Source organism: Clarias gariepinus, chromosome 2 (assembly GCF_024256425.1).
Source record: "Clarias gariepinus isolate MV-2021 ecotype Netherlands chromosome 2, CGAR_prim_01v2, whole genome shotgun sequence".
Taxonomy (NCBI): Eukaryota; Metazoa; Chordata; class Actinopteri; order Siluriformes; family Clariidae; genus Clarias; species Clarias gariepinus.
In genome coordinates, this window is record NC_071101.1 from 10,105,284 (window position 1) to 10,120,499 (window position 15,216).

Sequence of the window (15,216 nt, forward strand, 5' to 3'; positions counted from 1 at the left end):
TGAATTTCAAACTACACTATTGAATCCGTAACATTATTGAAACGAGAGCATTAGAATAGGCATGCGATAAACACACTACTAGCAGAGCTTGTGTGACAGTAAATTAATCAGCAATCAGATTGTTGTAAAATGGAGTAAATACATTTTCGGTAAATTTAATAAAGAGTGCCACAAATTTCTGAGTTTAACACCCGTCCACCCGCATCCTTTATACTATTTACATTTACGGCATTTGGCACAGCAACTTATCCAGCATAGCTTACATTTTATCTCATTATACATCTGAGCAGGTGAGGGTTAAGGGCCTTGCTCAAGGGCCCAACAGTGGCAACCTAGGACCTTCCGGTTAGCAGTCCAATGCCTTAAACACTGAGCCGTTTATTTCGTTCTGATAGTGCGTTAGTTATTTTTATGCCTGTCACCAAGTAGTGGATGTCTCATGTTTTCAGGTTGCGTGTCTTTATCTGTCTGAGATTCTCATTAGTGCCGTATCTCAGAGACGATCAGTGGACATGGAGGAACGCTTGTACCCTGATAATGAACTGATTAGATGTTGAAAATCATCCAAACAGAGTCAAGTCACAGGAAGGGATCGATGTCTAAGATTTCTAACAGCTTCCTTCCTGTTTGAAGTGTACTTTGGAGAAATACAAGTTAATAACGAGAAAGACTAGCATCGAGTTCTGTCTGTTCTTCGGGATTTGCTCCAATTTATATTTTGATTTTATAGGAATGTTTTATAGGAACATTTTGCTTTCATTATAAAAAATGAACAGAATTAGAGAAACTGTGTGAACAACTGATTTTGCTCAAACAACAGTTTTCTAAAAGTATTTCTGCATTATATATAATCCACATAAACTTGCCTTCCCCCCATCCAAATAAAATGTAGGCAGATGGACTGTCTCAAACTGAAATTGTGTGTCCCACCTCAGATCTGGCATTCCCAGGCCTGGTTCCGCACACAACAATATCACAAAATCATTATTTTTTGTTTTCCTTGGATATAGCATGCTATAGTCATTTTAAAGAGAAACAACAGTGTTTTCTGAAAATCCAATAGAAAAAAAGAACATTTCAACTGACAGAAACACTCGTCTCTACTGTAAAACTTTACTTATAACATTTTTTCATATACACAAAGGAGTACAGTACAATTGAAGAGGGTTCTAACATGGCAGCGACAACTTTGCCCCACTTTCCCCAGACCAAACCGGTGTGTGTTTCGTCTCGTCTTGCAGCACCAAAGCACACTCGGATTCGGCAACTAACACGCCTTACAAAAACACGCACGCGCAGACACACACACGCATATACACTCACATTCACACACACAGAAATGTACAACAAAAGTGTAAGACAGTGAGAACTGATTCTACAAAGTCCATAAATATGAAGAGACTAAAGGAAAAACAAAGCATGCTTCTTTTGACAAGAGACGACTGTTGTAAAGTTTACAACGAAAAGAACAAAAGAAAAAGAAAAAAAAACACGTGGGGCAGGAACTTTAACATTCAGTGGATATCAAAAGAGAATGATTGTAAGGCCAACACATTGTTTAAACAATACTAAAAATGAGTGTCCTTCATTTGGAACAGCAGTCTTCAGTCTTTACTCAGATGTCCAGATCAAACCTTTTAGCATTTTCCGTATTTTCATTATGTCGGATTGAATTTAGGAAAATACCTCACATATCCAATATACAAACCAAATTTTTTAAATTATTCAACATTTGGCAAAGAAGAAAAAAAAACAAGCAAGAAAAGATTGAGAATCTCCACAAGGACCCTTGAGGTACACCTTCTAAGCTAAAAATTAAAAAGGCACAAATCTGATATCGTCTAGTGCGCGTATTCCTACGCCGGATTCACGGGTTATCAAAATACCTGACAAGGCTATCGCTAATGTTCTAATGTTGAAAATCCACAGATAGAACTTTCCCGCTAGATTTCACTGTGTTGGCAGTCTGCATCTCAGATTTCTGAAGTATTTCCTTTTAAAAAAATAAAAATTAAAAACCTCACTACTCTGTATTAAACGCACACTGATGGCATAAAGTACTGCCTCGTCCATATTTTACCTCAGGATAGGGGTGAGGCTGGTTACCGACGTCTGGACAGACATTTTTTTATTAGATTTTTTTGTCAAACAACAAAGTGAGGAAAGAATTAACGTGAGCTAGCTGGGATTTGTTTTTCTATACAAATTTTTTGTCTGTCAAAAAAATCTTTCAAAGTTGACTTTTGGAAAAGACAATTCTATAATCATTCAAAAAAAGCCCCCGTGCAGAGAAAAAAAAAAAAAAAAAACACCTCATGGGTTTTACAGTGTCTTAAAAATACGTTTTAATTCCCAACTTGCGCGTTAACGTCTTTCTGCGTTTGACTATACAGATCTTTTTCTGTTTGTTTTGCAAAACCATTAAAATCCTCTGAAAAAATAGTTTTGGAGAATATTTCTTGAAATGTTTTTTTCCCCCACAGGATCTCTGATTACACATGGTCATAAGTTTACCATTACAGTATCACCATTCAACTCATTGAATATGATATGGAAATAAGAGAGAGTTGTAGAATCGAAGCGCAGTACAGTATGTTTGGTTTGCTTTCACGAGCCGAGGTGTGCGAGGGTGGTGTTGGCGACAGCGGGTTAAGTAATAGCTTAGATAAAGGTGTACACGCGAATGAACAGAAACGTGCCTCTTGCAGTTTGTCTGCACCGAGGTCGTACCCAATGCCTGGAATGTCATAATAAACCTTGAAAATAAAACTGGTCATTTCGGGTTTGCTGTCGTCTCCACCACACAAGCCAGGGCTTTAGCAACTCTCAACTCAAGCTCGTAAAAAACAAACAAACAAAAAGATTCAAAATTCATGGCTGGGTCACTGAAAATCATTGAGTACCCTTGATTCTTTTTCAGTCTGCTTTGTTTCTATACTGTTACATACAGAGTTTATTAAATTCTGAATGAGATACAAGGACAAGCCAACTGATTCATCCGAAATCGGTCAATATCCAAAAGTGCGTCGGCGAGATCAGGGGGTCTTGTTAGAAATTCGCCCATGTGACTGGAATTACACTGATCTAATGATCTGATGATATCATCAATGGGTAAAATTCATCACGTTAATGATTATGGCACCTGTCAAGGAATGGGATTTATTCTAGGAAGCAAGTGAACAATTAGCTTTTAAACTTGGAAGCGTTGGAAGATGGAAAAATGACCAAGCGTGAGAATCTGATTGGTTGGTTCCCGGTATGCAGTGGTTTGCACCTACAAAATCTGGCAAAAGGAAGTACATTCCTGACCCATCTCCTTTGATTTCACATAAGAGCTCCTGTAGCTACTGTTGCACAGCCCATGCTGACCCCTGTCTATCAATAAAAGTGCCTACAATGGGCATGAGAGCATCAGAATTGCACCATGGAGCAATGGAAAAACATGGCCTGGTCTTTTATATCATGTGATTCTGGGAAACATTGGATCCGTGGATATTACTTTGACAGTAACTTAAACGTTGTGACTGACCAAAGGTGTTTTTAAAAATGGCAGTGGACTCTTTCAGCAGGATAATGCCAAACTGACCTTAGAGGACCTAAAGGATCTACTCCTAATGTCTTATTAAAAACACTTTTAGAGGTCTTGTGGAGTCTACACCATGTATATATATATATATATATATATTATGTGTGATCAGTGTATAATTTAGCACAGGCTGGTAAGTGGTAGGGTTACAGGAAAGAAATAAGAGGCGATTCTGATCAAATCTCTCACGCAATGACTTCCACTATTTCTTTATCACTAATATTACTTTCCTGGATCTAAACATGTCCTGGTAGCTACTGGTAACCTTAAATATCCACATCTAGGCCAAGGCTCACTTTCATAGAATCTGTTTTTTTTCTGCTTTGCAAATATATAAAATATATAGGTAACTAAACACCAATCTATGTAGTCAGAACCAGAACCAGTGTTTACCATTTAAGAGTCCATTTCTTTATGTGTTCTTTAAGACATGGTGTCGTCTTGACGAGTGTTGCTGCCCCACTTTGAGCTTACCAGATGTCTTCCTGTTCATGGTTTGCCAAGGATAAAAATGTAAACAGTAGGTGGAGATGGTGAAAACGAAACAAAACGAAAACAAACAAAAAAAAAGAACCACAAAGAAGCACCAGACGGTAACTTTACACCCAGGACTTCTGACTGGACAGCCAAAAGGTCCACAGCACCACTTTATTTTGCCAGTCCCCTTTGTCAAAGGACTTGGGTAAGGAAGGCAAGCTGACTGCTTACTCAAACTCAGCACTTTGCCCACATCTCTTAGAGTCAAAAAGAGTTGCTTTGCATTCCACTGAGTGCGCGTTAGCTGATCTCGGAGTGCTGATCTGAGATCAGTTTCCCTGCTTCGTTCCTACAGGCTACAAAGTGTAACTAACATTGAAACGGCACTTTGCCGCCCAGATGGCCGGGGCCATCTAGTGACCGACCACGTGACTGATATACAGATGGATGAATGGATGGATGGAAAGTAAACGCAAATTGCTCACTTCCCCCTATACGACTCGTCCTCTAAACCTTCAGCGTCATAGTCTTCCTCCACGCAACTCCTGTTATACCAGTCGTCATCTTCCCACTCCTCGTTGTCCTCGTCTTCAAATGTGTCGTAGTCCATCTCTCCCTCCTCATCTTCTTCTTCGTCTTCTTCTTCTTCCTCTATGACCTCCATTCCCACCTCCTCGCCTCCGATCAGCCCTTCCACCACTTCTCCGTCCTCTACCTCGGCCATGACGTCAACTTTCAGCCCCTTAGAGGGAGAAGAGGTAGGAAGCAGGTCCTCCTCCACCACTACGTCCTCCTCGAAGGGCACCGTGCGCCGGTTTCCGTGGAGCGCTTTCCTGGAAGAGGGAGGGATGTAGACCTCGGTGGTGGGCGGGGTTACCCTGCACTTGGGTGCATTCGGTGGTGGTGACAAGACAGGCATTCCTGGGATGTACTCTCGAATCTCTCCGGGTTCCAGGGGGTCGGGGCCACAGGGGTCGTGCTCGCTGCACGAAAGCTTGCCGTCCAGCTTGGAGATGAAGAGCATGCCGTCGCAATGCTGCTGGCAGTACGAGCTGGGGCACATTTCACAGAACGAAGCCGCCTCCTTGCCGCACTCGTTACACTGGTGCCACGGGCATTCCCAGCGACCTAACAGCGCACACACAAACACACACTTAGCTTCACATGTTCTAATGCATAAGGATTAATTCTAATCCTTTCATCTAGACAAAATCAAACAGAATCTTGGATGCGAGCATAACACCACACAAATCAAACATTTTATGTCTTAAACACTGCACACACACACACACACAAAGAAGAAGCAGATCTCTGTTCTCACCTGCGGGTCTCTTGGACAGGTTCAGACAGTCGGCGTGGTACACTTTGGGGCAGCCGGGCTTCTTACAGGAGATGATTTGACCACCGTCTCCGCAGTAGAAACATTCGTCCTCGCGCTCCTTCACCGCCTGCAGCTGGCTCTTCCTCTTTGCAGACATTTTCTTCTTCCCTTTCCGAACCTTGTCCTCTGATGGAGGCTGGTTCTGTAACGGCAGCACATGTAGACTTGTAACAGTACTTTAGAGTATTTTCCCCCCTGCGTGTGGTAAAAACAGAGCAACAGCATTCAGTCTGGAGCAAAACAACTGGTCTGAGAAGCGATGGTCTCTGTTCCCTACCAAGTGAACTCTGGTTTAAGTTAAACTGCAGCAAAAATGAGAGGAAGTGAAACCAAACGAGCCACGTTTCCATGGAGTTTTTTTTGTTTGTTTTTGTACACGCAAGCTGTTAAACTAAACTGTGATATATATAAAGGCAGAGGTGCTACAGAAATGCTGACATTTGGACTAAAAAAAAAATAATTGACACCGGATACTAGGGGTGGGAATCACTAATCATCATCTGATATGATAGTAACACCATATCTATGTGCAATTTGATTTAAATTGCAAATAATATTAATAATAATAATAATAATTTTTATTTATATAGCGCCTTTCCAGGGCTCAAAGACGCTTCACAATAAATGTAAACAAAAGTAGATAATACAGACACTGAAGCACTGAAATAGAGAAACAATTAAGTCAACAAACAGGAAAGAAAAAAAAAAAAGGAAATTCAAAAAAAAGACCTAATAGACAGACATGCAGAGGACTGGTGGATTAAGCCAAAGGGGTTCAATTTAACGAATCGGAGGTGTAACATTCGGAAAACAAGTGAGTTTTGAGTAATGATTTAAATACTAAGATGTTATTAACAGAACAGAGAGAGTGTGGTAGTGAATTCCAAAGTTTGGGTGCAATAACACTAAATGATCTGCGGCCCATTGAAGAAACGCGGTACCGAGGGACAGCAAAAAAGCCAGAACCGGAGGAAAGTAGGGGGCAAGCAGATTGAAAAGATAAGAGGGAGCTAAGCCATTTATAGATTTAAAAACAAGGAGAAGAATTTTGAATTTAATATGGTAGGCAAATATGGAGATCAAAAAAAATGGAGATCATACAAGATTGGGGTTATATAAGCAGAGCGTTTGGTATGAGTAAGTATTCTAGCCACAGAGTTTTAAATAGATTGTAATCTGGAGATTGAGCTGGCAGGTAAACCAATTAAAAGGGCATTACAGAAATCAATGCGTGATGAGACGAATGCATGGATGACAGTTTTAGCATCTTTGGTACTGATGAATAGACGCAGTTGGGCAATGCGGCGTAAATGAAAGAATGCAGATTTAGTGAGATTTAATGTGAGGCTGAAAGGAGAGTGTGAAGTCGAAGATTACTCCTAAATTTTTGACAGAAGTAGATGTTTTGATATGAGAGCCAGCAATCTCACAGGTGAAATTGGTGGGAATTTTGCTGGTGAGTGTTGGAGTTCTGATGAAATATCGGTGAGTGTTGGAGTCCATATTAAGTTTCAGAAAGTTTAAGTTAAGCTAATCTCTAATGTCCTTTACACAAGCAGAGATTTTTTTAATTTGGGCAGATGGAGTAGATGTACAGATGGAATAAAGTTGAATGTTGCCGGCATAAGAGTAATAGTTAAGACTATTGACGTTCAAGGATCAGACCGAGTGGGATTATTTTAATTGTAAATAGTAGTGGTCCAAGACCCGATCCCTGGGGAACACCTCACTTTAAGGAGAGGGTGGGCGATCGAAAATCCTTAACAGAAATATAAAATTGTCTATCTGAGAAATGGAAAGAAAAGCCAGAAAGAGCAGTACCAGATATACCCAGACCAGAGAGACGAAAAAAAAGTAAATTATGGAAGACAGTATCTAAGGCAGAGCTAAGACCAAGTAGCAGCAGTATAGATAAGAAACCAGAATCGCCAAAAAGCAGTAGATCGTTCACTACCTTTACAAGTGCAGTTTCAGTACTATGGAGGGGGCGAAAACCAGACTGACAAGGGTCGAAGAGATTATTATCAACTAGAAAAGACTGGAGTTGGGCAGCAACAGTAGTTTCCAGTAATTTAGATATGAAAGGTAAAATAGAACTGAGGAGTCAAGGTTGGGTTTCTTAAGCACAGGCGTAACTGCAGCAGTTTTTAGTGGCAGAGCAAATGAGTGACAAAGTTTCAGGAGAGAAGTAGGAGCAGGATCAAGGTGACAGGATGAAGAGTTGGATTTCAGGATTAGGTTAAAGACAGAATCTGGGGTCCTCAGAGAAAAACAAGACAGAGACTGACTAGATAGATTTGTTGGATGGTTGAGCTCTGTATCAGTAGGGAAACATGCATAATGATTTTATAGAATTTTATCCCAATTATATATTACTTTTTTCTAATTTTGTTTTTATATTAAGACCTTGAATCTTTAAAATAATAAAAGTAGTTTCCAGAACTCTTAGCTCTATTCAACAACCTTAGAGATAGATTTAACATGAGTTAAATTAACATGTCACCTCCGCCAAAATTATATTTCCAAACAAACTTAACAAATAATTTACCCAGTATACCCAGGAATAGTTCAAAGTGCACCACCTGTAAGACTGTAAAAAAACATTGATGTTTTATCACCTCAAATGCCTCCAAAGTTTTGAGCACGTGTCGAGTGGCTGCAGGGAGACGGAGACTTCTTCGCAACTGTGTTTCGAGACTGATTAGCAGCCGTGGTGTTTTGAAACCAGCAAAAAGCACATCAGAGAAATTTTTACACGTGCGATGTTTGATAATGTAACGCGGTTAAAATGCATTTCCGTTGCGCCATTCAGAAGCTTGTGGTGGTAAATGAATCGGCACACAAAAGAATTGCAACTTATAATCCACACAAACACACAAAACATTTACACAACAGCGGTAAATCAGTTTGCAAGTAACCCGGTTTGCGAGCGTTCCGCAAGACAAGCAAAAAAATTTAACTAAACTTTGATAAACAAGCGAGTCTTGATATACGAGTACCAAATATCACCAAGTATCATGATGCATGCATGTGCTTCTTGTTTTCACTGAGCCAATGGTTCTTCTCTCTCTCTCGCGCTGCTGAATTTTAAGTAATCGTCTCCCATGCTCGATCTCAGTGTGTGCGTGTCAGTCCATGTGTGTACAGTGTATAACACTGTAATCACGTGTGTTCGCGTGTAAAGCATCTTTTATTTTGTGTTTGGGACGACTTTTACCCACACACACACACACCAGTTTACCAAACAGAGACTCACTGAGTGCTTGTGAGGGTGAGTCTCTATTCAGTGTGTGTGTGTGTGTGTGTGTGTGTGTGTGTGTGTGTCTGTGTGTGTGAAAGTCGTCCTATACAGCAGCCGCTTTGACCCCTTCCATTGTTTGCAAGCTAGTGGGTGTGTGCCCATGTGTCTGTGTGTGCGCGCACGTGCTTGGTTGAGTGAGAATCTAACGGTAAACTGGTGTGTGTGTGAAAGCTGTCCTACACAGCAGTCCCCTCCCCCACTTTCTTCCGCTGGTAAACTGCAGGTTAATTTGTTATATTTTTATTTGATATTTTTTATTAATTATTTTTAAATAAATATTTTTGGGTTGTGGAACCAATCGTCGGGTTGTGGAACGAATCGTGATTATTTCTCATAGGGAAAGTTCCCCCCCCATGATTGTCTCCCTAGTTCAAACAAAAGTTAATAACCACATTGCGTGTTGTACCTTCGGTCGCACACCCAGGAAGCCGCTGCAGTTTGGCGCTCCGCATTTACACACCGTCTTGCCGTTACCCAGACACTCCAGGTTATAGTTGAAGGTGAGCTCCACACCTGCAGAACAATCGAATGAGACCATTAAACTAAGCAGGAATAAAACAATAACTGAACTCAAAACATTCTTTAGTTTCATTAACAGAAATCAAGTTTAAGAATCTAGAAGAGTGACGAGTGCAAAGGCCAATACGGGGATGGGCTCAGGGTACATACTGCAGCGCTCAAAACACCTACGCAGTTGTAATCTTGGGTGAAAAATATTACTGCATATTTGAAGTTCTAACAAACTTCATTATTAAAAAAAAATTTAGAAAACTGTGTGGAAGTCAGTAGATCTGCACAGATCAATCTCTTCATATAGTGAATTACTAAAGATGAAAATCATCAGGGACGTCCCGATATGATATCATCACGATACCTCGGTGCCGGTTCGATTTGTATTGCACTTATATTTAATGTCACAATTTTGTAAATGTCCCGTCATAATATTAACTTTTCCCCCCCAGATTTTGCTACAGTTCTAAAACCTGCAGAATTATAACGGAACAGCAACGTTCTACAATTTGAAACAGCAACATATATACATTTATCGTCTTTATCTGGTTGCAGGAAGCCTGAAGAAAATCCCAGAAAACTTCTGGCACAAGGCGGGATGCCAATCCATTGCCGGGCACACATCACACACACTACAGGCAATTTGGGAACACCAGTAAACCTAATCTGCATGTCTTTGGACTGTGGGAGGAAAATGGAGTACCCAGAGGAAACACACCAAGCACAAGAGAACATGCCAATTCCACGTACACCGACCCGAAACAGGAATTGTATCTTCAACCCTGGAGGGGCGAGGCCACGTGGCTAACCACTAAGCCATCATGCCGCCTCCAAAATCTATCGTCGTCTCATCATCTATACCACTTTATCCAGTATACAGGGTCACGGGGGCCTGGAGTCTATCACAGGAGACCTAGGGCACGAAGCGGGGTACACCCAGGACAGGGTGCCAATCCATCGCTGGGCACACACACACATACATGCGTTCATTCACACACTACGGCCAATTTGGGAACGCCAATTAGTCTAATCTGCATGTTTTTTGGACTGTGGAGGAAACCGAAGTACCCAGAGGAAACCCACCAAGTACGGGGAGAACATGCAAACTTCATGCACACAGAGACGGGAAACAAGTCTGGCCGAGAATCGAACCCAGACCCTGGAGGTGCATGGCGACAGTGCTAACTACTATACCACCGTGCCGCCCTTCAACATATTTAAGTGTGAAGATTATTAAAAAAAAATTGTATTTAGTGTAGTAATAAAACAATGTCTTCCTCACCTGCAGGAATGTCCACTAGAGCAAAGAGGCCGACTCGCGTGTCCCCGTTGACGGTCCATTTTTGAGTCTCACAGTTGGGCTGGCAGCAGTGGTTCATAAAGCGCGCCTGGTTTCCCTTTGGCCCTGCGTCAATGATGCGGTCCTAAAAAAAAAAAAAATCACAGATCACGTTAGTGAAAAATACAAAGTAATATAAAAGTGGAAGGAGGAAGAGCGACATATAGAAGACTGAATGAGAGTGTTTTGTGTTCTGAAGACTCGCCTTATCCAGTGTGAGCATGTAGAAGTTGCTGATGTCATTCTCCTGTGCGTGTCTGATCCTTGCGCGACACTCCTCCTCGTCGATCACCTCGCCCACGTACTCGCTCACAAACGCACCCTGAAAGGATCAGAATACTCGTCAGATTTATCACGTCTGCACGTTCACCTAAAGGGGGCGTCACACTGAGCCACATTCCTACTATGTCCTCAGGAAATTGTGTGAACGCAGTAAGTCAGGAAAGCAGAATAAGCCTGTGAGGACGTAGTACTGTCCCTCTTGAAGTGAGGACGTGGTCGAAGCAAGAGGCAGGACGAACTTAGAAAGGACAGTAATGGCAACATTAGGCAGTTAACGTCATGACTAACATCTCTTAGTGACTTCTTTGACGTATAATGCCAATGGAGTTCTCACAATGACCTCTCCAGGCTTGAGTTATGACCACGGTAGGTCCACCTCACATTGCAGAAAACCAAATTACGTTAATATTACGTTCTTCTTGACAGGAAGGCTAGAAAGTAAATGCACAATTTCCCATTTTAACTCCCGCTCGTCAATATTTTTAAGACGCAGCGGGAACTTTATGGTCTTTATCAGGACGTGACGTCCCTTGTTCCTTAGGGATGTCTATAAAAGTAGAAGACAACGTGATGTGAAAAAAGGGTAGAACTGTGATTATGTTTTTAAACTGGATCTACATCCCAATTTAAGGAAACAAACTGCCAGACAATCAGATGTAGTATAAATTGCAATAACTAAAGAAGTCATCTAGTTATCCCAGTTTTGAAAAATCCACCAAATGAATAAAAAAACAGCCATTAAAAGTATGAAAGTACTCAACGCCCACTGACCTTCTTGATGTCGTTGATGCTACGGAGCCCCCAGCCACGTGACAGTGTCCTGAAGATGTCCACTGGCGTGTACTCGCGTTTGGTGAAGCACTGGTTCTGGCACCTCTGTCCTGCCGCACACACCTGCGGGTTACACTCGTACATCAGCATGCGGTTGATACACTCCGAGTCCATGCCACACGGGTTCTCGTCCGTCGCTTTGCAGTTACAGCGCGGGATCTCCGACAGGTCAGCGGTCACGATCTGCACCTTTCCTACCGGTCGGTTCACCTGAAGGAAACCAAAGTGAGGAAGAGTACGTGTATAAATAAACACATCTGACTGGTGAACTAACCAGATGGAAGATCTAAAGAAAAGAAATCTTCAGTAAACTCCTGAACTCAGATTAAGACTTGAATAAGAACACAAGTTAATGTACATGCTTTATATTTCCATTAAAATAAAAAAAATTATATTTCTCTATTTGGGGCCTTTATGGAGTTCATGTACCCCTCAGCGAATCAGTGCAAGTAGATCCATGTGTAAAGTTATTGCCCCCTCTTTTAACCCCCCAACCCGCTTACCTGTAAAGACGAGTTCTTTTTGTATTCAACAACAATTTAAACCCAAAAGAAAAAAACAAGTGGGCAATACTAATACTTCAGTTTATGGAGGTTTTGTGTATGTCCATGTGTCTTAAAAGGTCTCGCCACAGCATTTCATTTGTGTTGAGGTCTGGACTTTGACTACAATCAGATTTTATTTATTATAATTTTTTTATTTAACAGGAAGAGACTCACCTTAATGTGTTTATATGGTGGGGGTTTCTTGTCGTTCTTCCTATCTTCCTGAAGCTGCCTCATCTCTTTCTCTGCCTGTAGCTCTCGGAATCGCTCAGCAGCCTCGTTTAAAGCTGTTTCAAGTAAAAATGGATGGTATCATCCCTCAGTTCAGCTTACAAGTTAATCAAACAAGCAGGTAAAAAAAAATGCTCCACAGCTAGCTAATGAGACTCTGAGGAGCAAGACAAGCTCCAAAACCTTGCCCTATAAACTGTCACCTTTTTTATAGACAGCATCTGTGCCTTTGCCCATTTTCTCCTTGTTGTGGGCGTCACCCTCCATATAGGGAAAGCAGCGGGCCTGGTACGTCCACACGTAGTCCTTAGAGCCGAAAAAGTGTACGGGGAACTCGCCTACCTCGTGCCTCATACGCGAGATGTTATCGGGTACGTTCTTGGGTTGAGTCACCTCCGCTGGCCACCACCTGTTTGAAACACACAGGCAAGACAGAGAGAGAAGGTTAAACCGTAGAGTTGGAATGTTAAAAAGGATATAATTTGCTTTGGAAATGTTCGAACAAAGCAAACATTGCAGAACACCGACCTGTAGCGGCCCACTTTCACCCACAGGATGTCCTTGTAGTGGGGTTTCTTGCCAGCGCGACAGTCGTTGCAGTACCAGCTTTCTTTGGGCATCTCGATGTTCAGACACTCGCGATGGAAGGCAGCAGGACAGGACTCGCAGCACAGCAGACTGCCCCCTAAATCAAAGAGCATGTATTACACAAGAGCAAACTTCTTTCTAAAATTGGGTTCTGAAAAATAGATAAAATATTTTCTGCTTGAAGAAACTCTTCAGGTTTTTGGAGACACTGTAATCATAGAAAATGGCTGTTCTGATGGTGAATAATCCTAATTACGAAAAATCCTCAACACGACAGAGTTTACAATCCGGAACAGCTCTAAGACAAAATGGCATCCGTTCAGGCGCGCAGTAAACACCATGTACCATGTGTTGTCTGTCTTTCCCTCTATGTCCTTCCTGTCTGCCTGTAAACAAGGTCAACTGACCCCACTGCATCAACGGGATTCCGCCCGTGATGTAAAGTCTCAGTTTCGTAAGAGTATATTGTGGAACCAAACACCAAATGTTTTTTCGTTGTTATTCATGTCAAAAGTGTAAAAGCCTCACTTTGAACAAAATACGAACAAATCTGACTTACAAACTTGTTCCAGAAACAGAACTCATTCGTAAGTCATGGACTTACTGTAATTAGTATCTGGCAAAAACAAACCTAATGCTCTCATGGCTATGACATTATACATACTTTAGTTAAGTTTGAAGTGTTTTTTTTATTGCAATATATGATACAATGTATATGTTGCTCTATCCATCCATTATCTAATACGCTTATCCTGTGCAAATAAAATAACAAAAATGAGTATTTTATTGTTCTAATGAGTGAGGTGAGACCTTCAGAGCAGACGAAGCACCAGCTGACGTTGATGTGCTCATGGTTCTTGCAGCCTTTGCGGGGGGTGAAATGGTTGGGACAGAGGAAGCTGTTGTTGGCCAGCGGAACACTGCCGGCGGCCATACAGTAGTCATTTGCGTGGTATGCCACTGGACATCGTACACAGCGGGTCAGGCGACCTGTAGTGCACACACACACGTGCAGAGAGAATCAGACAAAGGTTGTCTTCATAGGGGTTTTGCAACAAGTGCTAGACTTTCCTGTGGCTTAAACAACTAAACTGAAAGCTTTCAGGAGGAAAGCAGGAAGTCCTGAATTGGCAAACTGAACGTAAATGTGCATATAATTCTAAAGTTCAGGATAATTTTGTTACTGAATCGATCTAATAGATTGTACATATACACTAGAACAGATAGCGATATACACTAAATACCGATACTATGCAGGATGTTATTTGATTAGACTAATCCTGACTTGGCTACTCACCCTTGGAGCTGGAGGGGTTTGTGGGATTGGCTATGTAGCAGGACAGACAGACGTGGAGAGAGCAGCGGAAGCCTCGGTTCTGTTTGGAAGTCGGGCTGAACTTCAGTATACACTCCATGTGGTAAAACTTTCCACACACCGGGATCATACAGCGCCGGACGTCCTTGCCTGGTTTCTTACACACAAAACATGTGTGCACGCCTTGAACAAAAAAAGAAACGGACATCTTATTACCATAGTATCACACAATTTCCATTTGTAGATGCAGAAGTAGCTCACAAGTATTTTACAAAAAATAGACACTGATTTGCATCAGACATACCATATGACCAATATTTACAATTATATACAATATTTTCAGTTTGTAAGTAAACAGGAAAACAAAAAAAAAACTAAAAAAAATAAAAAAAAAAAAGGATCCCAATGGTAAATAATCCTAATTTTGGAAAATCTTTAACGAGGCAGAGTTTACAGTCCAAAACAGCTTTGTGACAAAATGGCATCCGCTCAAGCGCGCAGTAAACAGGCTACCTTTAAACGAGGTCAGCTGACTCCTCTATACAACTTTTCATTGTATATTCGTGTCCAAGGTGTAAAAAGACTCACTTTTGTCGGATTTACAAACAAATCCGACTTACGAACGTGCTCCAGGAACGGAACTTGTTTGTAAGTCGTGTAGTCCAGGGCAGTAGTGCACCTTTAGGAATAAGTTGATAGCAATAACAAACGTTATGCTCTCATGGCTACAATATTATACATACTTAGTTATGTAGTTATAGTTATTGTTTGATTTAGACATGTTTTTTATTTCAGTATATGACAATTGCTCCATCCATCTATCCATTATC

The 15,216-nt window shown here is 41.4% G+C and overlaps 1 protein-coding gene across 1 annotated transcript in view; it reads right to left on the reverse strand.

Moving 5' to 3' along the window:
- Positions 1-1,101: 1,101 nt before the first annotated feature.
- nsd1a (nuclear receptor binding SET domain protein 1a) overlaps positions 1,102-15,216 on the reverse strand; it is a 35,989-nt gene continuing 21,874 nt past the window's right edge. The window contains exons 14-24 of the mRNA XM_053478352.1: positions 14,369-14,569; positions 13,882-14,061; positions 13,012-13,168; positions 12,687-12,892; positions 12,427-12,539; positions 11,648-11,917; positions 10,800-10,916; positions 10,538-10,679; positions 9,152-9,258; positions 5,385-5,586; positions 1,102-5,191 (exon numbers count right to left, since the gene is read on the reverse strand). Of these exons, the coding sequence (XP_053334327.1) occupies positions 4,545-5,191; positions 5,385-5,586; positions 9,152-9,258; positions 10,538-10,679; positions 10,800-10,916; positions 11,648-11,917; positions 12,427-12,539; positions 12,687-12,892; positions 13,012-13,168; positions 13,882-14,061; positions 14,369-14,569 (2,342 nt within the window). The 3' untranslated portion in view covers positions 1,102-4,544. The remainder of the gene's footprint in view (positions 5,192-5,384; positions 5,587-9,151; positions 9,259-10,537; positions 10,680-10,799; positions 10,917-11,647; positions 11,918-12,426; positions 12,540-12,686; positions 12,893-13,011; positions 13,169-13,881; positions 14,062-14,368; positions 14,570-15,216) is intronic.